We start from the raw sequence: 22,174 nt of genomic DNA, 5'->3' as shown, positions 1-22,174 counted from the left end.
GGAGCTGATTTTGAGCATGTGTATTAAAGCAAGGATGCATTAAATTGATCAAAGGTGACAGTAAAGACATTTATAATGATACATTTTAAAAAAGGTTTCTATTTCAGTCAAATGCTGTTTTTTTTTACTTTATGTTCATCAAATTATCCTGAAATAAGCACACACACACACACACATATTTAAATAATACAATTATATATTGTTAAATAATTATTATATTATATTATAAACTGTTTACATGATGTACCTAATCTAGACTTTTTCTCACTTGCAACCATCAAAAATATTGCTAGTTCTACTATGGTTTATGGTATGCCTCCTTGACACAAAAACACCAGAGGCCCACTATACACACACATGTCCTGAAATGCACATTTGCTGTGTTCTGAACACATACTCACACAATGGATAACTCAGAGTGCATGAACTGCCAGATTTCAATAAGATCACTGTGACCAGAACAGTTCTGCTCGTCAAAAAGGCCCGAGTTTAAACTCTCCCACACTGCGCTCCAGGTGAAAAGGGCAGTTCTTTAATGAAGACTCAGGAGGGGGCTAACCATGAAGACCATTATAGGTGCTTTGGTGATGAATACATGTTTTAATACTGCTTCATACCACAAAAAAACTAGAGAGAGAGAAATGCTGAGAAGGGCATGACAGCTGGAACAACAAAGTCACAGGACAACTTATGGCAACACTACAAAGCCATCCATTAAGAAACTGGACATGTACTGTACGTTTGCAAAATAAAAGTAGGCCTTATGGTTAAATAATTAAAGCTGCAGTAATGTTGAGCATTTGCGTCTCCTGCTGGCTAAGACTGGTGCTACACCAGAATCACCACCAAAGCTGAGCATCCCATAGAACAGTTCATCACCTAGAGTCTGAGATTCACCATATCACCATAAGACCACTGACACCGGACAGAGAAGAGTGCTTGGAGTCTTCCCTTTGAATTTACACCAGCTGGAAAAGAGATAGAGAGAGGTCAAAGGTCACATCTGACACCAGTGAGCCTTTCATCTTAAGACTTTATAAATCTGGAGTAACTCAATCAGAGCCCACACACACTCAACCCATTTTGTTTACACACACACACACACACACACACACACACACACACACACACACACACACACACACACAATATATATATTTATATTAATTCCAGCATTTATTCAAGCAAGTGTGCAAATTAGACTATTCAATACATAACTTGTATAAATGTAAGACTAATAATGATTATGTAAAAACCTGATTCCAGAAAAGTTGGGACACTGTACAAATTGTGAGTAAAAAAGGAATGGAATAATTTACAAATCTCATAAACTCATATTTTATTCACAACAGAATATAGATAACATATCGAATGTTGAAAGTGAGACATTTTGAAATATCATGCCAAATATTGGCTTATTTTGGATTTCATGAGAGCTACACATTCCAAAAAAGTTGGAACAGGTAGCAATAAGAGGCTGTAAAAGTTAAATGTACATATAAGGAACAGCTGGAGGACCAATGTGCAACTTATTAGGTTAATTGGCAACATGATTGTGAATAAAAAGAGCCTCTCAGAGTGGCAATGTCTCTCAGAAGTCAAGATGGGCAGAGGATCACCAATTCCCCCAATGCTGCGGTGAAAAATAGTGGAGAAATATCAGAAAGGAGTTTCTCAGAGAAAAACTGTGAAGAGTTTGAAGTTATCATCATCTACAGTGCATAATATCATCCAAAGATTCAGGCACTGCATCACATACAGGAATGCTACTGTAATGGAAATCACAACATGGGCTCAGGAATACTTCCAGAAAACATTGTCGGTGAACACAATCCACCGTGCCATTCGCCGTTGCTGGCTAAAACTCAGTAGGTCAAAAAAGAAGCCATATCTAAACATGATGCAGAAGTGCAGGCATTTTCTCTGGGCCAAGGCTAATTTAAAATGGACTGTGGCAAAGTGGAAAACGGTTCATTGGTCAGACGCAGGGCCGGCTTTGCCGACAGGCGACACAGGCGGCTGCCTGGGGCGCCATATGCTGGACGGGGCGCAAAATTGCAGAATTAAAAAAAAAAAAAGTTAATTAAATGTATGTATCGTATTATGAAAGCTGCGCACACGCTGTACACTTTTGTGTCAGACGAATCAAAATTTGAAGCTCTTTTTGGAAAACTGGGACGCCATGTCATCTGGACTAAAGAGGACAAGGACAACCCAAGTTGTTATCAGCGCTCAGTTCAGAAGCCTGCATCTCTGATGGTATGGGGTTGCATGAGTGCGTGTGGCATGGGCAGCTTACACATCTGGAAAGGCACCATCAATGCTGAAAGGTATATCCAAGGTCTAGAACAACATATGCTCCCATCCAGACGTCGTCTCTTTCAGGGAAGACCTTGCTTTTTGCAACATGACAATGCCAGACCACATACTGCATCAATTACAACATCATAGCTGTGTAGAAGAAGGATCCGGGTACTGAAATGGCCAGCCTGCAGTCCAGATCTGTCACCCATAGAAAACATTTGGCGCATCATAAAGAGGAAGATGCGACAAAGAAGACCTAAAACAGTTAAGCAATTAGAAGCCTGTATTAGACAAGAATGGGACAACATTCCTATTCCTAAACTTGAGAAGCTTGTCTCCTCGGTCCCCAGACGTTTGCAGACTGTTATAAAAAGAAGAGGGGATGCCACACAGTGGTAAACCTGGCCTTTTCCTAACTTTTTTGATATGTGTTCATTTCATTTCATTTCATTTCATTTCATTTATTATACAGGAAAGGTTAAAAGTAACAGTTAAGTCACCATCAAACAGGCCTGGCTCAGTTTAAGCAACTGGTTTACAGCAGGTTCCTGTTCTGCAGCAACATAAAACAACGAACAAGCTCAGTACATTTTTACAAGACTTAGACATAGACTGAACAGAGTACAGACCAATATAACAATAAAATACATGAAGACAAATCTATAAACAAATTAGTGTGTGCAAGTATGACTATCCCGAAGAAATAGTTTATATGTTTTTTTAAAAAGTATGATAGAAGATAATGTTCGAATGTGATAGGGAATGTCATTCCAAATTTTGGTGTAAGTATAGAAAAAGGATCTCTTACCAAAATGATTTTTGTAAGACGGAACTGGGATAAGTTCCTGAGAAACTGACCTAGTGAGACGTTGTGGTCTCATCTTGTGTGCCGGAAGAAGCTCTGTGAGTGCTGGTGAAGTGCTGTTTAGAATCTAAGAGTAAAATGTAATGGCATGACAGTTTACATAGTTCTGGAAAGTCAAAGCTTTTGTATGTGTTAGGACATTGCAATGATGAGACCACCTTGGGAGGTTACTATGAATCTTGAGTGCTCTGTAGTATAGTCGTGCTATCGGTTCGGTGATTTCTTTTGTAGTGAGAGACCATATTGGCAAACAATAAGACATTGTTGAGAACACAATGGCATGTAGGTAAGTTTCTGAGATTGAGGAAGAGAGATACGACCTTATCTTATTATAAACATAGAGTTTCTGATTCAGCTTTTTTGTTAATTTGGAAATATGCTCTTGGTATGATGCGAGTCCAGTAGAATCATGAACCATGTTGATGCCATGAAATTTCAATCAACTTATTTTTCCATTAAAATTATACATTTTCTCAATTTAAGCATTTGATGTCATCTGTGTTGTATTCTGAATAAAATATTGAAATGTGAAACTTCCACATAATTGCATTCTGTTTTTATTCACAATTTGTACAGTGTCCCAACTTTTTTGGAATCGGGTTTGTAATATATTCTCTTTATATATGTATTTGTTTGTTTGCTGATTTATGTATATAGGCATTAAAAAAGCTGATTATGTTATTTATTTATTTAATGTACAGTGTATTGTAAATTTATCCAAAGTACATTTTATATTTAATTGTTTATTTATAATAACAACAAATTATAATTGCCCATTCTTTAATACTTAAAGAATTTAATAATTTTAACTAATGCATTCGTGAAACTCTTGCTTTCGAAAAAGTCTGCCGAAAGGTGGCGGTGTTTCTATGCTCTCAACCGAATTCCGTTGATGCAGACAGGTACTACAAATATTGTCCACTCTTGGCTTTGTTTAAAGAAAAATATCTGGACCGTTTCTCTGCAATTTCCTCGGCGCCCAGCCGCTCAGTTTCTCTGGTTGGAATAAAGCACTTAGAAGTTTTTACACCAAGGTTTGTCTGACACGGGTCCAAAGTTCAGCAAATATGGACGGACTGTGAAAGTGTCAATGAAAACTTTGCAAAGGCGAGATCGTAATAACGGATAAAACTGAAAGGTTTTAAGACATAACGAGAGAAAAAACTTATTATTGTGACTTGAGTCCCTTGAGGGAGACGCGTAATCAGGCGTGAACTCCTCCACTTCCCCATTCTGCCCACTCGGCTCAGTCCTTCCGCAAAGCAGGTGTTTCAAACAGCGCTTTTGTTTCAGATGCACAGGCTTTTAACTGATGTGCGTTTGTGCATTTACACTTGCCCATTTGAGTGATATAATGTCTAAAAGTCACTAAGTCAGTTAGGCTAATAGGCTTAGATTTGCTAGGCTCGAGTTTAGAGGAGACCATGAAGTTTAACGGGTATCTTAAGCTGCGCATCGGCGAAGCGGTGGACCTGAAGCCCACGACCACCTCTATGCGACACGCAGTGATGTTCAGCAAGGCCAACCAGACCATGGACCCGTACATCGTAGTGAAAGTGGACGAGTATAAGATCGGACAGACGCACACCAAGCAGAAAACAAACATGCCCACGTATAACGAGGAGTTCTCCGTTAACGTCAACAACGGCAAGCAAGTAGAGCTGGCCGTTTTTCATGACGCACCGATTGGGTACGATGACTTCGTGGCCAACTGCACCATCCAGTTTGATGATCTGATGAAGAGCACGAACAGAGAGGAGTCATTTGAAGGATGGGTGAGGAATGTTTACCATACAGCCGCTTTCCCCTCACCTAGTCACACACTGCGTCTTTCTTAAGTATTGTGAGAAATTGTTTTAGCTAATGGAGATTTGATTTGACACTTGACACTTTGAATCATATAGCCTAGGTTGAAAAGTTCTGAAATAACAAATTATGTTTGCTCTGATGGGGCAGACAGTGAGCATCTCTGGATAGAGTTGTTGTCCTATACAGAATAGAGGTGAGATGATGCTGATGTTATTATGCATCTGTATGGCATTGGAGACATTTGTGTTTGTAGAAAAGTGCATGTTGATAACAAGTCCAGAATGCAAAGCAGTATTTAGTACAGTACTTCGGTGCACACTAAAGATGAATCACATAATGAAAGACAGTGATGGACTATAAACTGTCAGCATAACTAGAATACAAAATAAAAGTTTTTGTGTTGTAATGTTATTTCAATGTCTGTAACTTTGATACAGTATTAGCATATTTGCAAATTATAAATTAAATAAGTTTCGAAATCTGATAGTTTTATTATTAGAATTAAGTAAATAAATTTACATCAGGTACAAAGAATGCCATTGTTACAATCAACCCCACTTCCAGGAAACTTGTAACGCTACTTGAAAACATGTTAAACTGTATGCATGATTTTATTATGGTTATTGAAGTTACTCATTTAAAGTAATTTTCATCCCCCAATTCCATACCGCACACTTATCAACCTACTTTTAATATGAAGCATTTTGATTGAAAACTTTTCAAACCATTGATATTGGCATTGTTAGTGCCATGCTCTACTGTTTGAGCCACATGACTGCTATGAAATTGTAAACATTTGAAAAACAATTGTATGTTAAACATAGGCCTATGCACACCGGTTTGGTTTTGAAGTTTATTAGCTTGTTCTATCACAGTTGTGGCAAATGTGGCCTGTTTGATTTTTTGCACTCTTTGTGTCTTCAGTAGAAAAGCAGATTAGAAAGTGTTACAATTCTCTTCATCTGCAGAGTAAAAAAAAAAATGTTTCTTTAAATGTATTTTATTAAAAACTAGCGTTATGAGTCATGAAAAGCTTGTGTTATTTATTCAGTTTAGTGAAAATCTGCCTATTTGGGTTGATGGTGTTCATGTACAATAGTGATTTCATCCCTGTTGTTCATTTCTAATTGGCTGAACTGGTATTACACCACTACCCTAATTTCCCCTAAACCTCACACTGTTGCTTTTGTTGTATTGTGTTGTATTCCTTTTGTCATGCTTTGTTGAATTGCATTGTGTTCTATTGTTTGTCTTGTTCTCTTGTGTTTTTTCTTTGTTTAGACTCTTTTATTTAGTGCTGTTGTGTTTTTTCCTTGTGTGTGAACGGCAGCCTGGTTATGAGGGTTGTCATCCCCACCATCATCAGTGTGGGTTCACACTTACACCCAACGGTGCAACAATGCTTACTGATCCAGAATCAGGAATTTGACTGTAGCTCTAGACACAGATCCTGATGCATGATCAGAGGTTAATGAAAGCAAGTCGGGGCTTAATGCACAGTCAATCAACAGTATGTGCACTCAGAGTTTGAGATCTCAGACTTTCCGTGGGATGGTTGCAGCTAAGACCAGCTGAAAATCTAGCTCTGCGGTTTTAGTAATCATCTGGGGTTTAAGCACCACAATTTCCATGTCTATACACAGCCTTCAGAGCTAGTTCATATCAGTGTGTTAACTTAACACTGCTAAAGGGTCACCAGGACACAGTAGTTCTTAAACAATTGATGTCAGCATTTCAGTAATCAGGCTGAACATGCACATGCCAATTGTCTTGCTTATCCTCAGCAGAAGTGGTGAAGGTCTTCTTGTAACCTTATTATTCAGCCCAAGTACTATTAGTTCTCCTTTCCCAGAATGGTTATGCACAGGGACATTATTTTTAGAGTGAACATCTTGTTTTTACCGTACGTGTCCTGAACCTTTGTTAATCTATTGAACAGTAATATGAAGATGCACTTTATTATTAGCCTTAGGGTTATTTTAGCTTCAACTTATACTGTATGTATAAGGGAAACTGCATACTTTAAATGACTATTTTTTTAACATGTAATCTCAGTTTTTTTGAGTTCAAAAACTGCAATGCACAAAATAGAATTGTTCGTAAAAAAAATAGAAAAAGGTAAGTAGTTTTAGATGGAAGTATGACATTGATTAAAATGTCATGTAAACTAAGCGTATGTAAGCATAAAATACAAATTTAATGTATGTTTGTTGCAAAAAAAAAAAAATATTTTTTTTTTAAAAATAAGTCAGGAAATGTTCAAATAAGGATTACTGTTTAAAATAAATGCTGTTCTTTTGAACTTTGGAAGAATCCTGAAAAAAATATCAGGGTTTCTATTAAAATATTAAGCAGCACAACTGATTTAAACACTAATAATAATAATATTAATGTAATAAAATAACAGTTATGTTTCTTGACTACCAAATCACGTGACACGTGACTTGAGTAGTGACTACTGGAAATTCTTTGCCATCACAGATAACATGTTGAAATAAATCAAAACATTGTATTTCCCGATATTACTGTTATTTTAATATTTCTGATTAAATAAATGCTGCATTGGTGAACGTAAGAGACTCATGAGAAACATTTTTATTTAACATTTAAAATTTTTAACATCTTCCCAGCTGAAAACTTTTAAAGGTTATTGTGCATATGATCAACTTCTGTTGGGTTCCAGATGAAATTCAGAAGACTTCTGAGATACATGGCCCCATTTTTATTCATTCTACAGCTGCAGGTCACATAACCGCTAATTAATAATACTCTGATTTCATTCACTGGGATGTGGGTGTTTTGTGCCAAATTTTCAGTTTAGGTATTTGTTTCTGTGTAGAGCCTCAGGCTTTTGGGACAGATGGTATGTGAAACCTGCAGTTCAAAACAGCACACACAAGTAAGAGTGGGTTTGTGTTTGTATGAGCTTCCCTGTATGGGAACTGCAGATGTTGTTAGTGCTGTTTTGCTAATTATCATCAGACTTGTATTTAGACCACCACCAAAATGAGTGACAGGTAGAGAGCTTTTCTGATTGGCTGATCTGGTTGGCCACTCTCTTGCTTCTACTGTTTGCATGCAATATCTCTTCCATATAGTTTAATTCTTTAACCCATGATTCTGTCGTAACACATAGAGAAGCTAACAGTGTTTAGCTTTGTATGACATGCAGGTCGACACACGCCCACAAAGTTGGTTTTCTACAGAGAGTTTACCACGGGCTCATAAACGCCCCCCTTTTACTTCTTTCTGTCTCGTTCCATTTCTGAGTTTGTCTTTCCGTTATCTCTCTTCTCTTTTTGCTCTACAGTGATCTATAGTCCAGCTCTAATATTTCACTTCTGCCTGACATCATTTACATTTTCCATGGTGTAAAAGTGTGACTGCCGAGGACGTACTAGTGGGTTTTGTGATTGCTTGTATTTGGCAGAGATGTCATTTTTAATGTGTGCATGTTTGCCTGAATATATGTATATCTTGACATACAAAAATTTCATACACAAAACTTTAAATACACAAACTGAAAATGCCATGGAACTTCAAAAGTGCTTCCTGAAAGGCCTGGTAAAATCATGTGAAATCGTGAAATCTTGAAAGGTCACAAAAGTTGTAATTTCTATTGTGAATATCATTCAATATTATCAATCTAATTATGTTCAATAGTTAAGTATTTCTTTCTCAAGAAATTACTCTTACTGTCACAAATAACTGCGAAAATTTGAATGTATTAGTATGAATTTATTCAACATTTTTATCCCATACATTTGTTGGTGTTGTTTGATCGTTTTGATCAATGTACTAATCTTCAAATGGAGAATATTATTAAAAAAATATATACAAAATGAGTATTTAAACTTTGAATTAACTTACATTGAAAATGTGAAAATAACTTTAATATTCAATGTCTAGAATAATATCTTTCTTTTGTGTGTGTTGCAGGTTGACCTTGAACCTGAGGGTAAGGTCTACATCCTGGTTAGTCTCACAGGTACATTTATAGACGGTGAGTCCCACCTCTCATTTTTATCTTTACTTTTTTGTTGTTGTTGTTCTATTTGTTTTAAATCTTTTCATGCAGAAGTTCAAATTTAATCATACATTTAAAAGCATCAAGCATCATTTGACAGTCTGTATGAAGAACACACGGCCTGTTTCATAGCCAATGATAGAGTAAAAAATTTAAATATAGAACTCTTCTTGATGAATCGCACTGTCTAAGCCACAATGGTGGAAACGCATACATGTACTAATGCACACACTCATTTCTTCCACTTGCTGTTGAGATATCTCTAACTAAATGTTAACATTCTACCAGACTTGTCGACACATGCTAAGACACAATAAGCCATCTTCAGTCACAGTTTTTTTTAGAAAGAGCTTCTGTCAGAGCATCTTATGCATGAAGTGTATGTGATGTGCGAATCGCACACCCGCTGTGCATGGGCTGTGAAGCTGGCTTCCTTTAAAGGCCTGTGGTTAGGCCTGCAGAGAATAGACTAGAAACAGGGGCTCCTAATCGGTCTCTCTTCCCCCTCACAGAGTCAGCAGAATGTTCCATGGCATTACAGGAAATACCTATGTATTGTAAGAAGATCATGAAATAATAAAACCTTTTCTGTTTTTCTGTGTTTAGATGATGCTGGCGGAAACACGCGTCCCTATAAAGAATTTAACCGAAAACGGCAGCAGGCAGTTAGAAGAAAAATCCACCAAGTAAATGGACACAAGTTCATGTCTACCTTCCTAAAGCAACCAACATTCTGCTTCCACTGCAAAGAATTTATATGGTAGTGAACGTTTGTCACATAAATGCTCACATTTTCTATAAAACTTTTTTGGTATCACTCCACTTGAAGCCTTTATGTATAATGCATTATAAAGGGCCATTAAAGGGCACATAAGTCATTGTAATACATTATATCTTGTTGTAAATACTTATAACTAAATTAAAAATGCATAGTGTAACAACAAATTGATAATTGTTATAATGATTTAACTGTAGTAACAATTATTAATTAGATTGCAAAATGCATTATAAGGTGCATTACGAGGCATAAATAATGCACCAAAACATCTATAATGCATTATATACATTTAAAGGCTTTAAGTAAAGTGTTGCCCCTTTTTTAATAACTCATTTTTGTGAGGGTTTGTGAGAAAGAACTGCATTTAGCATTGTATGAAAAACTACTTTTCTAAAAAAAAATAGTTTATTATTCTAATCAAAAATTGAGAACAATATAAATTACAGTGTAAAAGTGTTTTACATTTTGTATATAAATGCTTGAAGTGAGTGGCTGGACAACTTTGTTATATTTTAATTGTACATTAGGTTTTTTGTGTTTTTGTTCCAGGGGTGTTTTTGGAAAACAGGGCTACCAATGTCAAGGTAAGTGTACACTCTGTCTCTTTAATAATCGACATTATCCATGTTTAAATTGATTGTATTATAGGTTATAATCAGCTGTGTGTGTTTCTGCCTGTGCTTGTTAGTGTGCACCTGTGTAGTACACAAGCGATGCCATCAGTTTGTGGTTACAGTCTGTCCACGCATGAAGAAACCTGCCAAGGAACAGGTAATGAACGCAACCCTAACCCTAAAACGTTTTCGTAGTACATCTTTGTCTGTGTGTGTGTTTTCTGTGGACAATTTTAGAAATTAAGGTCATAGAATTACTGTAAACACATACAGAGACCAGTTGGTGAAGTGACTTCTGGCTGTCATAAAAACACAGATGTCATTTCTCCACCTGCTGGTCAGAAATAGAATTGCCTAAATTTTCTGCTGTGTTTTTTTATTCTATGTTCTGTTGCTTCTTTTTACAGACTACAAATCAGGGTTTCAGTATAAATGTTCCTCATAAGTTTAACATCCACAATTATAAGGTCCCTACCTTCTGTGACCACTGTGGCTCTTTGCTGTGGGGCATTGTACGGCAAGGATTGCACTGCAAAAGTACTTTTCTCTCTTTCTGTCACCCATCTTGGTCATAATTAATATATCCATCAGTTTTATTTAAACTGTTTTGTGAGGCTCATCTGGTGTGTTGTGTGTTTACATCTGTAGTTTGTAAAATGAACGTCCATATCCGCTGTAAGGGAAATGTTGCCCCAAACTGTGGAGTCAACAATGTAGAACTGGCCAATAAACTGGCAGAAATGGGCCTTCAGCCGGGAGGACTGACCAAACGCAACTCAATGGTAAATACACATGTGCAAATACACACTCAATCTTTTCAAATGTAAAATATGTGATCTGTCTGTGTGTGTAAATCTCTTTGTTTAAGTTTAATGTGCTTTATTGACATCACACATAAATTACATTTTTCTTGGTTGCATGCACTGAAAATGGGAAAAAAATCAATTTTAGTTAAGTAAACTGAGAAATTATGTGAAGAAGCACAAGACCATCAACAGAATAGTTAATACTGAAAGATAAAATGTACTGAATGAGTAAAAGTCAAAATATTGTCTCTCTTCTCAGGGTCTTTCAGGTATGGATGCTCAATCGCGTGCATTGAGTATGAGACGAGATCGAGGAAAATCTAAAAAAGAGCCAAGTCGAAAGCTGGGAATCTCAAACTTCACACTCCTGCAGGTTTTGGGAAAAGGCAGCTTCGGCAAGGTCTGTGTTTAAGAATATTCCTCTGTAAATCAGGTCCAGTATGACTGTGTAGCACAATGAATGCAGACTATTTGTTACACAAAATATTCACACAATTTCAATGTGAATGTGTTTAGGTATTACAAATGATTCCAATGTGAATTTTATATTCTTATCTAAAAGGAATTGCATTGTACAGTCACTGACCTGTTTAAAAACTATAATATGATATAATATGGCAATTATTATGTTACAGTGTTAATATTATATATAATATTATATAACTATCTGATACGTTTTTATTTGGTGTACATAAAAAATGATATGCTCTGAAAAAACAACAACAAAAGAACATTGGATTATTGCTGTGCAAGTGACTTCTAAATTGTGTGATATACCTCAAGTGCACTGTGTTGTCTCATATTAAAATATTATGCTGAAAATTTTGTGCTAGAAATTCATAGTGAATACAAATGAAATGAAAGATACTTCCCAAGTCATGCTGTTGGTGTTGTGTGTAAATAGGTGATGCTGGTCCGGTTGAATGGTTCAGATCAGGTGTTTGCAGTGAAGGTGCTGAAGAAAGACATCATACTGCAGGATGATGATGTTGAGTGCACTATGACAGAAAAACGAGTGTTATCCTTGGCTTCCACTCATCCGTACCTCACTCAGCTGTACTGTTGCTTCCAGACACCGGTGAGGAACACACACATCACAGATTAACCTAGTTTAATTTATGTATATAAAATAGGATCATTCTGTATATTCTGTTCTTTAAATGAGAGCATGTGGCCTTCACATCATCAGTAGGGGGCAGTAGAGAATTAAACACTTTATGCTTCATCAATATGTCTTCTCTGTTGCTTTCTACTTTGCATTACTTCCACGTTGAGAGAGCAGACCCAGATCAAATCAGAGGTCTGCTATAATCTGCTTGTGTCGTGTGTTTTGCTTGAAGCCTCTAGACTTGAGAGGTCAGCGCTGAATCCCTTAACGTAGCTTTTACAGTCTTATTCCTGTTTCACACTGGATGCGGAAGCAGAGCAGGAGCAGCGCATGCACATTCTGCTTTCATACTGGCAGCGTTTGTCGCACGCAGCTGATCCGCAGCTTGTGTACTGCAAATAAATACAAGTATCGTCACTTCTGTCATATTTTCCAGCGTTCTCCTCCGAACACCAATGCCATGTGTTCCATGTGCTTTGATATCCCACATGAAAAAATACTATAGTGTTTTTGAACCATACTATAGTAAAATGTATTATACTGTATATATTGTTGTATTTACAACACTTTGTTAATGAATGCTACAACATACTTGTAGTATTAACTATAGTGAACTGATAAACTGTAATAAATACTGTGGTATTCTTTAGTTTTTATTACAGTAAACTGTAGTGTATTGTAGTATAATATACCATATAGCTGTAGAAAATAGTAATTTTTTTATATTATTATTGTTGTTACATTACCACGGTGACTATAGAATTACCACAACAAATGAATTCAAGTAACTATAGTATGGTTCAAAAGTTAACAAATGCTTCTAGGTTTATTCAATTAACAGACCTTTGAAGTTTGGGCAAAAACTTGTGGAAGTGATGTTTTCTCGTGCATTTTATTTTTTCATATGGTTATTGTGAAAACGAAACACCTCACTTACGGTGCAGCAAAAATAGACTTGGCGCCAAACCGATCGGGGCACTACAGCTTCTGCTCTACTCCTGTCACGTGATGCCGTGCCACCTCTGCATGCGGTTTGAATGCTCTAATCTGTTAACATGGGCGCCATGACACCGGTTTCACACCACACACGTAAGCAGTGCATCTTTTTTTACAACACTCGATTTTCTGTTTATTTTGATAAATAATGTTAAATAAATTGCCTATACTGTCATTAAAATGTTAATATAAAAATATATTTTAAAAGACTGAAACCAAATAAAAAGTAAAGATTCTGAAAGCATTGAAGGAGATCCCATAATAAACATGGTGATTATCTCTAAGGTGGACACTCAACATAATATATGATATTTATCATCTGAATCTATCCATGTCATGTCAACAAATGGAAATGTCAGTCATTTATTAATAATCATGTTAATTACTGTGCCTTTAGCCCTAACAGTAGGTGCGCTTTTTACCCCAAATACCACACTTTTACATATTCTTCTCGTTATTTAAAAAAAAACTGTTGCTTTATCTTAAACCAAAAAAATCATTAAGAAGACCCTTTGCCTCAAAATATATTCAATAATTTTTGCGATTCACATTTGCTTCTTAAATCTACAACATTTAAAAAAAACAAAAAATATTAGAGTAAGCACAGAATCAACTACACGAAAACATATCACTGCTAGGAGTTATTGTCCAAACGTCAAAGGCTTGTTTAAAATGATTAAAACTAGAGGCATGTATTAATGTTAAGATAACTTTTTTTTTAATCATGAAAACTATATTTACAACATGTTATATACACGTGACAGAGGGAAACACGGCCGCAATATAAAGTATGCTGCCCATATCAAAGCACATGACAGACAGTCACCTGAAAAACGTCACTTGAATGAACGGTACTTGTCTGTATTTGCTGTAAACCAGCCACGGTTCAGCTCTGCATATGCACCATTTTTGCTCTGTTTGCATCTAGTGTGAATCCGGTGTGAAACCAGAGCCAACTGAAACACGCACACTGTAGCTACAGTGTTTAATTGAATTACCTTGAGTGTACGCAAGGTTTTTGAAAGAATGCACTCAAACACTGATTGCAAAATTATTTGAAGACTTAGGTTTCATGTTCTGTCCAGCAGAACAGATCTGACATGATGACCTCTCTGGATTTATTACTGCAGAGTCAATGTGATCATGGATGTGCAGGAACATCCTCAAGGTCTTGCCGATGTATGTAGTGTGTTTGTAATGAGGAAAGGAATTTATGAACCGGTTTGTCTCTGCTCCTCCGCAGCCCTGACGCACACAATCAATCTCTTAACCCCCCACACGTGAGCGACATACAAAGCACACTCATGACCCTCTGGGGCGAGGTTATGTTAGATAGCACTGCAATGTGGTGGCAAAAGTCCTGCGGTGTGTGGGACTGTTGCACAGTGAATGTGCATGTCTGTGTTTGTTAATGTGATGGATGTGGTCAGGGCTTTTTGATGATCCAAATCTTAGCTTATTCTGGTGAACAGCCACTCGCATAGACAGGAAGAAACTGTCTGAGTGATGAAAAGCAGCCATCCACAGTCAATTTAGTTTTTTTTTAATGTGACATTTAGTGGAAGATAAATTTTAAATGGAACGTACCACAGTAACAGATTGGTATGGAAAAAATTCCTCAGTCTCTGTAAATGTTTGTAAAAAACCCATAATAAATTAGTAGCAGTAAATGCACACTGTTCTTATTGTGGGCATCTTCCCCCATCTTACACAACTAAATATTTCATATTTCACAAACTGAAAATCATTGCATTTCACAAGCGCTTTCCTGTTATGTGTGCATCATGCATCATACGGTCAGTAAACCAACTGTGGGTGGTCCCTGGGTGTGCGGTCTGAGTTTAAAGCATTGCCTGTGCTGAACTCAAACAGGTACTTAGTGTTGTCAGTTCAAACTTATGATGCACTTCGTTTCAGATCACCTTCCAACCCTCACAATCCCATAATCCTGTGTTTCCTGCAGTCTTCTTCACTTGACTAAACAGTATTTATGTTTCTGCTTTGTCTGTCTCTCCCATAAATCTTCTATTGGCTGTAACATGCTTTGTCAAAAGCCTCCCTGTAAGGAGCTGTATTTCCTGATGTTGAAGGTGGTAAGCTGGTGTTTGTTGTTGTCTTTTAACGAAATCTTTATCTTAATTTCCTAATCCTTTCACAGGAGCGTCTGTTTTTTGTAATGGAGTTTGTGAATGGGGGAGATTTGATGTTTCACATTCAGAAATCCAGGAAGTTTGAGGAGAACAGAGCCAGATTCTACACAGCGGAGATCACATCTGCTCTCATATTCCTCCACAGCAAGGGAATAATATACAGGTTAGACAGACAAATGCACTCAAGCCAGAAAATAAAAGGAAATTTAATTTAAAATGAAATCTCTGGTATCATTTACTCCCCCTTGTTCTAAACACGTTTGACTTTCTTTAAATGGAACATGAAAGGTGCAGTTTAGCTGAATGTTCAAGCTGCCATTTTCCAAACTGCTGTCCTGGATCTACATCAATATTCATTCTCTTGTGATGTTGTATGAAGTAGAAAAGTCAAAGGAGTTTAGAACAGCATGAGGCTGAGCAAATGATGATAGAAATGTAGTTTCTCGGTTTAACTATTCCTGTAAGTGTGTTTTTTCTATGTTCTCTGAAGTGTTTTCCTTTCTCTTCTCTTTTTAATTGCCACTTCTCTGTCCTCTGAGCTTTATTAACACTATGAGACTGATTCTTACCTCAGCATTTCCATTATTACAAACGTTTAGCAGATAGACCTTGAAAGCTGCAGTGTAATACTGCTTTGAATTGAAAACAACACTGGCACAGAAGCAGAGAGCAAAATATGAGGTAGCTTACATCAATTCTCATAATAGAAAAATGGCAAAATATCAGCATTCATGCAGTTCATGCAATGGACTGAATATGAATGTATGACAAAGTAAAAGCATTATTTTGAATGTATTTGTGTCAGACGAAAACAATCATTTTGACATAAAGTGCCATTTGTAATTTTTCTTTTGGAAAGATTATAATGCAGGTTTTCATGCAGAAGTGTTTTACCAAGTAAATAAAAAAATTATTAACATAAATCTCTCTCTCTCTGCCATAAGGGACTGAATCTGGGCATATTATCATGTGTGTATATGTATTATTTCAGGGATTTGAAGTTGGATAATGTTCTGCTGGATAAGGATGGTCATTGTAAACTGGCAGATTTCGGCATGTGTAAGGAGGGGATGTTTGAAGGTGTTGTCACAGGAACCTTCTGTGGAACCCCAGACTACATTGCTCCAGAGGTGAATCAAACACTCCACCCATTTAGTGGTTGTCTAAAATTCACACAAAATTATGCATCACAAACTTTAAGAAGAGTCAGAAGTGTTGTGCTGTATTCACATTGTGTCAGTTGAATTTAAGCAACTTCCAGTCACATTCACTGCAATTATTAGTTTCAACACACATAACGGTCCCTGTATCTGTTGGTCATTTCATTTTCTACTTAAAAAGAAATAAAGAGCATTGAGAAACAGTTTGAAAAAATTTAGCTGGATTTTTAATATTTTTGTTCATGGGTAAAAAATGAGACTATGCTTTAATATTTGTTTTTGAATGTGTGGGCACTAATGAAATGCCCATTTTATCCCTTCTGTACTGCACCGATACGCGGCAACCACAAGCTCAGTTCATTTTTAACAGAAGAGAAGTGGCAGCAGAGCCGAATTTATTAATCCAGTGGATTCTTTGCAAGCAGAATTTACAAGATAAAAACTATTAATTTCTATTTTCATGGCTGCTGCATGTTATTGACAAAACAGAAATGAATTTATTCATAACCAATAAAATGGCATTTGAATTTTACTTTAGCCTATGTGATCTACAACTACATGGAATAAAATATGATACTACACATTTTTTGCCTACTCATTGTATAAAAAAAAAACTGTAACATGTTTTCATTACAAACAACAGCAGAATTTTTTTTTTTTTTTTTTACATAACATTTTCATGGGAAAAACCCAACCCCACATAAATTATAAATATTTAAAATAAAAATATTAAATATTCAAATATTTAAAACAAAATACTATAATAATTATTTATAATAAGTATTTACTTAAGTTTTCACCACAGTTAGTCTACTGCAATTCTTAAATCCAAATTATAGTATATACTTTGGAATTATGAACTGAATTCGCAAATTCCGTGGATGATGACTGTACAAATATAGTGTGGGTATAACAACATTTCAGATAATGAGTTCAGACGGGAAACACTGCACCTCTTGTTGGTTTCATATGAATTACATAAACATAAAATGATCTTTTTCTATTTAAATTGTTTCTTTTAAAAGTAGACATGTCGAGCTTTCTATAGACATGGTCTGTGATGCATGAGACTGGTTCATTTCTGACACATTTCAGAAAGAAGTTCAGGGAGAATGAGATGGCAGAAAGCACACCCTTATTTGACAACAGAGTTTTGTAACGTTTTGTTGTTATTGAGGGTGTCTTACAACCAAAACCGATGGAGCTGAAGCTTTTATCGGGATGGCGCATGCGGATTGTGATCTGCCGACCAGAGAAGTGCAGAAGTGCACTCTACAAGATAAGCTTCAGTAGCTGTTGTTTGTAATAGCAAATGAAAACATGTTACTTGTGAGGTTTTTCTTAAATAGGCATAGAATAAAATCAGTTGGGCAGGCTAAAAATCAGTAGGCTGTTATATTCCATGTCGTTGTGGATCACATACAGTATCATTCAAATGCATTTTGCATAAAGTCATTTCTGTTTTGTCAATAACATGCTGCAGCCATGAAAATATATTATGTATATTTTTTATCTTGTAAGCACCGCTAGCAAAGAATCCGCAGGACTAAAAAACTTGGCTCGACTGCCGCTTCCCTCCTGTTGCAAATGAAATAAGCTTGTGGTTGAAACATATCGGTGCAGTACAGAAGGGATGAAAGGGGCGTTTCAACGCTGCACCACACATTCAAAACAAATATTAAAGCATAGTCTCATTTTTTACCCATGAACAAAAATAGAAAAAATTCAGAAACATTTTCATTTACTGTTTCCTAAACAAAATGAAAAAATGAAAATCAAAACAATTTTATTTGATTAAGGTGAAGTTTTACAAAATTACATAAAATTACAAAAACTTAAAGCTTGTTTAAACAAAATTACATAAAATTATTAAAACTTAAAGCTGTAAATATATCCTAATTCCTAAATATGAATAAGTACTATAATAGCAATGAAGTGATACTAAAAAACTCCTCATTCACACCTGTGTTCTTTCATAATATAATATAATATAATATAATATAATATAATATAATATAATATAATATAATATAATATAATATAATATAATATAATATAATATAATATAATATAATATAATATAATATAATATAATATAATAAGCAATATTGTAGATATAAACTGCTTCTTTTGGTGTCTGTTAGTTTTTGGTGAATGGATAATCTATGGAAGTGCGTGATGAGTGTGGAAGTGTGTGTGTGTGTGAGAGAGAAATAAGGCAGGATGTCCTAAATGTAATTTTTATATGGTCCTGAAGATCCTTCAGGAGATGCTGTATGGCCCGTCAGTTGATTGGTGGGCTCTCGGTGTGCTGCTGTATGAGATGCTTTCTGGCCACGCCCCCTTTGAGGCAGAGAATGAGGATGACCTTTTTGAGTCCATCCTGACTGAAGAGATCATCTACGCATCCTGGCTCAGCACAAATGCTGTGGACATACTAAAAGGGGTGAGCTGTTTGCTTAAGAGCCCTGGAGTCATCCAGACATGAACTGACTTCAATAGATCTGTGATTGCTTATCTGTCCTGATTGGTGGGATGCATATGGTGTGAATTAAACTCTCAGTTCATGCAACAATGAACATCAGTAAACAGTAAATACCTCCCATCTGATCTCTCTCAGTTCCTCGTGCTCCTCTTGCATAACTATATTTAGCCTCGATCCACAATCCACTGCTATCACATGACTGTAGCTAAAAATAAAAACCCTTCACATCAAATGTACACATGCACGCAACCCCCTGCTCTTATTCTTTAGTGTTTGCGCTCACTGTGAGGAATAGTGAAGGAGATTCACTGCCGGTAATAATCCTGAAGAATTTTTTTTCTCCCTTTTATTTATTGAAGGACCAATAAATTCCCAGTTTAATCTGGAAATTCCACAACAGAATGTCACGATATTTGCCTGAGATAAAAAATCTTTGGGTCATCCAACATGACCTTGACCTACAGCAGTCAGAGAATAGATCGATAGAGTGGATTAAAAGCATTCTATTTCTGGAATAGCAGACCCCAGTCCTGTTGCACAGCTGTGGTGTAGACAGACTAGACACGAACAATTGTAAGAAACAATGGACAATATACCATACCATACTGTTTTTTATTTTTTATTAAAAAAAATTTTTTTATCAGCATCGCCCAATATTGGATATTTAATTATACATTTAACTAATCTACATTTTACCATACAAATTAAATTTGCTGTTATATAACACTCTCCTAAAGTTAATATTTAAAAACAGTAATTATGTGGTAGCAGTTCTTTCATGTATATTATAAAGTTGTGATGCCTAATTTCAATTCTAACATTTAAAAATGATTGATTTGACTATTTTATTGGTTTAATTTACAATTCTGATATTGGCTATAAAATGAACATGTCTATTGGCTTAACTGGCAGAATCTTAAAATTGTTACTATTGTTATTATCCTTTTAAAGTAATTAGTCGATGAGGTCTGGTAGCCAGCTGTGCTTCCTAATGGGTGTCAGATTTACCTAGAGAGAGTGTGTATTTGTGTGTACACATGTATGTTTGTTTTAGATGCCTATAGGAGGGCAGGATTTAATTTGATTTGATCTGATTTGGTTACATTTGATACCACACATTGATACTCTAGACACAACCTCCCACTAGCGAGTGTTGAGTGTTATGTCATACACATTCTCTGAGGAATTGAGTCTGATAACGGATGTGACATACTGTAGGTTTAATCTCACTGTGGAGATTTGATAGGATTCTCAACATTCAATAGATTTGGACTCCATCATATTTTTGGTTAGTGTATTTCTTTTTAGTAATGTAAACTGATATATCTTGTGTGTATTAGTTTTTTGCATTTAAAGTTAGAAGAATGTTTGATAGACATATGCATGACATCATTTTTTGGTTTTATTTTTCGCAGTTTCTGACAAAAAATCCATCCCGTCGTCTGGGTTGTGTGGCTGCCGAGGGTGGAGAGAGCGTTGTAACCAGTCACCCGTTTTTTACAAGCATTGACTGGAACAAACTTAACCAGCGAGAGCTTGAACCACCTTTCAAGCCCAGAATTGTGAGTTTTAGATGTAAATGTTGAACTAAATAATAATAATCAAATTAATTAGAGATGTAAATGCAGATTTATTTATATAAATATATTTTCAAATCGAAAATCCAGAAAACTGCAGAAGATGTGAATAACTTTGATCCTGACTTCACCCAAGAGGATCCTACTTTTACGCCCATCGATGAGTCCATCATCCCATCCATCAATCAGGACGAGTTCCGTGACTTCTCCTTTACTTCCCCTGAACTGCTGAAAGTGGTTTCAGATTTGCAAAGCAGTGCTGAAGAAATGTGTGATGTCATGAACGAACAGAACTCAGGAGAATTCTGTGATTTGATAGAACCAAATAAATTGTGACAATAGAAACTTTCAGGAGCAGTTTAAAGAAACATTTGAATACCATTGTATTAAAATTGGTTAAAGGCTTTTTGGTCTTTGCCTAAGCTATAAGATTCTTTTGGCCTATGCTTATGCTTTTGAACAACAGTGATTTGCAAAGATCTCCATGAGACACTCCATCCTGTAAGACAGCAGTTTACACAAATTTGAACAACAGGCGAACTTGTCTGTCCTGTTGCTACTGTAGCTGTTTTAACAGTGTTTATATCTGGATGCTTAAGAAACTTGATTTGATCCCTCTGCACTTGCTGACCTTGCTCTGAAAATGCATTTTTAATGGAAACTCTAGTTTTATAAGATATGTTCATGTTTATTTGTACATCTGTGCTGTTTGTTGTTTTGTTATAACATTTCAGGTCAGAATTTCACCCATGATTAAACTCTGGCATCTTTAGAGGTGTTTTATTTTTGAGGAAGGCTGCAGTATTGAGTTCTCTGCGTTCTCTGCGTTTTTCACCTTGTGACTTCATCAAAAGACATCTCCCCACTGTTGTTCTGAGGGTTTAAAGGTTAACACAGTCAGGTGAGATGTTGACCAGTTTATATTGAGGGCAGTGTCTCTTGATTTTTCTTCAATGTTATTCATTTGGATTTTCTCAGTCCGAGCAGAGTAAAATATCTGTTGGTGTTGGCTTTCGTGCCTGTACATATTTGGCAATGATTTCACATTATTACTTTTTGTGTCTGTAGGAGTGTGCAAAAAAGTTTGTAATTTCAGTCAAACACAGTTTATAGTATCCTTTGCTGGTTTGAGAGACCATCTAAGACCAAGTTTTTGACAAGTGTTTCCAAATTCTTATGTCAGTTTGTTACATTTTGCCAAATTGGTGTTTCTGTAAAAATCATAGTACAACTTTTGTCATTCTGTCAATGCGAGATGCAACACAAATTCCTGACAGTAAACTGATGTCCCATTCTATTTAATATACTCCACATGCACTTGTGCTACTTATTGCATGAAGGCTGGGTCCAGTGGTGACACAGTGTCACACAGGGCCAAGAACTCATTTTAGGCAGTTTTTTTTCACAATGAAAATGGAAGATGATGCAGCCAATCAAATGAGAAACACTATCCTCATCAACTTAAAAAAAAAAAAAAAGATTAAGATTGACTGCT

The 22,174-nt window shown here is 36.0% G+C and overlaps 1 protein-coding gene across 1 annotated transcript; it reads left to right on the top strand.

The window, feature by feature from the left end:
- Window positions 1–4,078: 4,078 nt before the first annotated feature.
- Window positions 4,079–21,469, top strand: prkcha (protein kinase C, eta, a). Its single transcript, XM_059566031.1, has 14 exons — window positions 4,079–4,944; window positions 8,918–8,981; window positions 9,612–9,765; window positions 10,333–10,367; window positions 10,472–10,554; window positions 10,805–10,934; window positions 11,046–11,179; window positions 11,463–11,603; window positions 12,108–12,281; window positions 15,466–15,620; window positions 16,449–16,587; window positions 18,875–19,063; window positions 20,518–20,664; window positions 20,770–21,469. Exons 1-14 carry the CDS (start codon window positions 4,594–4,596, stop codon window positions 21,013–21,015), a joined length of 2,142 nt encoding a protein of 713 aa, XP_059422014.1. The 5' UTR covers window positions 4,079–4,593; the 3' UTR covers window positions 21,016–21,469.
- Window positions 21,470–22,174: the final 705 nt, after the last annotated feature.

This window comes from Carassius carassius, chromosome 14 (genome assembly GCF_963082965.1).
Source record: "Carassius carassius chromosome 14, fCarCar2.1, whole genome shotgun sequence".
NCBI classification, from domain to species: domain Eukaryota; kingdom Metazoa; phylum Chordata; class Actinopteri; order Cypriniformes; family Cyprinidae; genus Carassius; species Carassius carassius.
The sequence above is the reverse complement of the archived record's forward strand: the minus strand, read 5'-3'. Positions and strand labels throughout refer to the sequence as shown.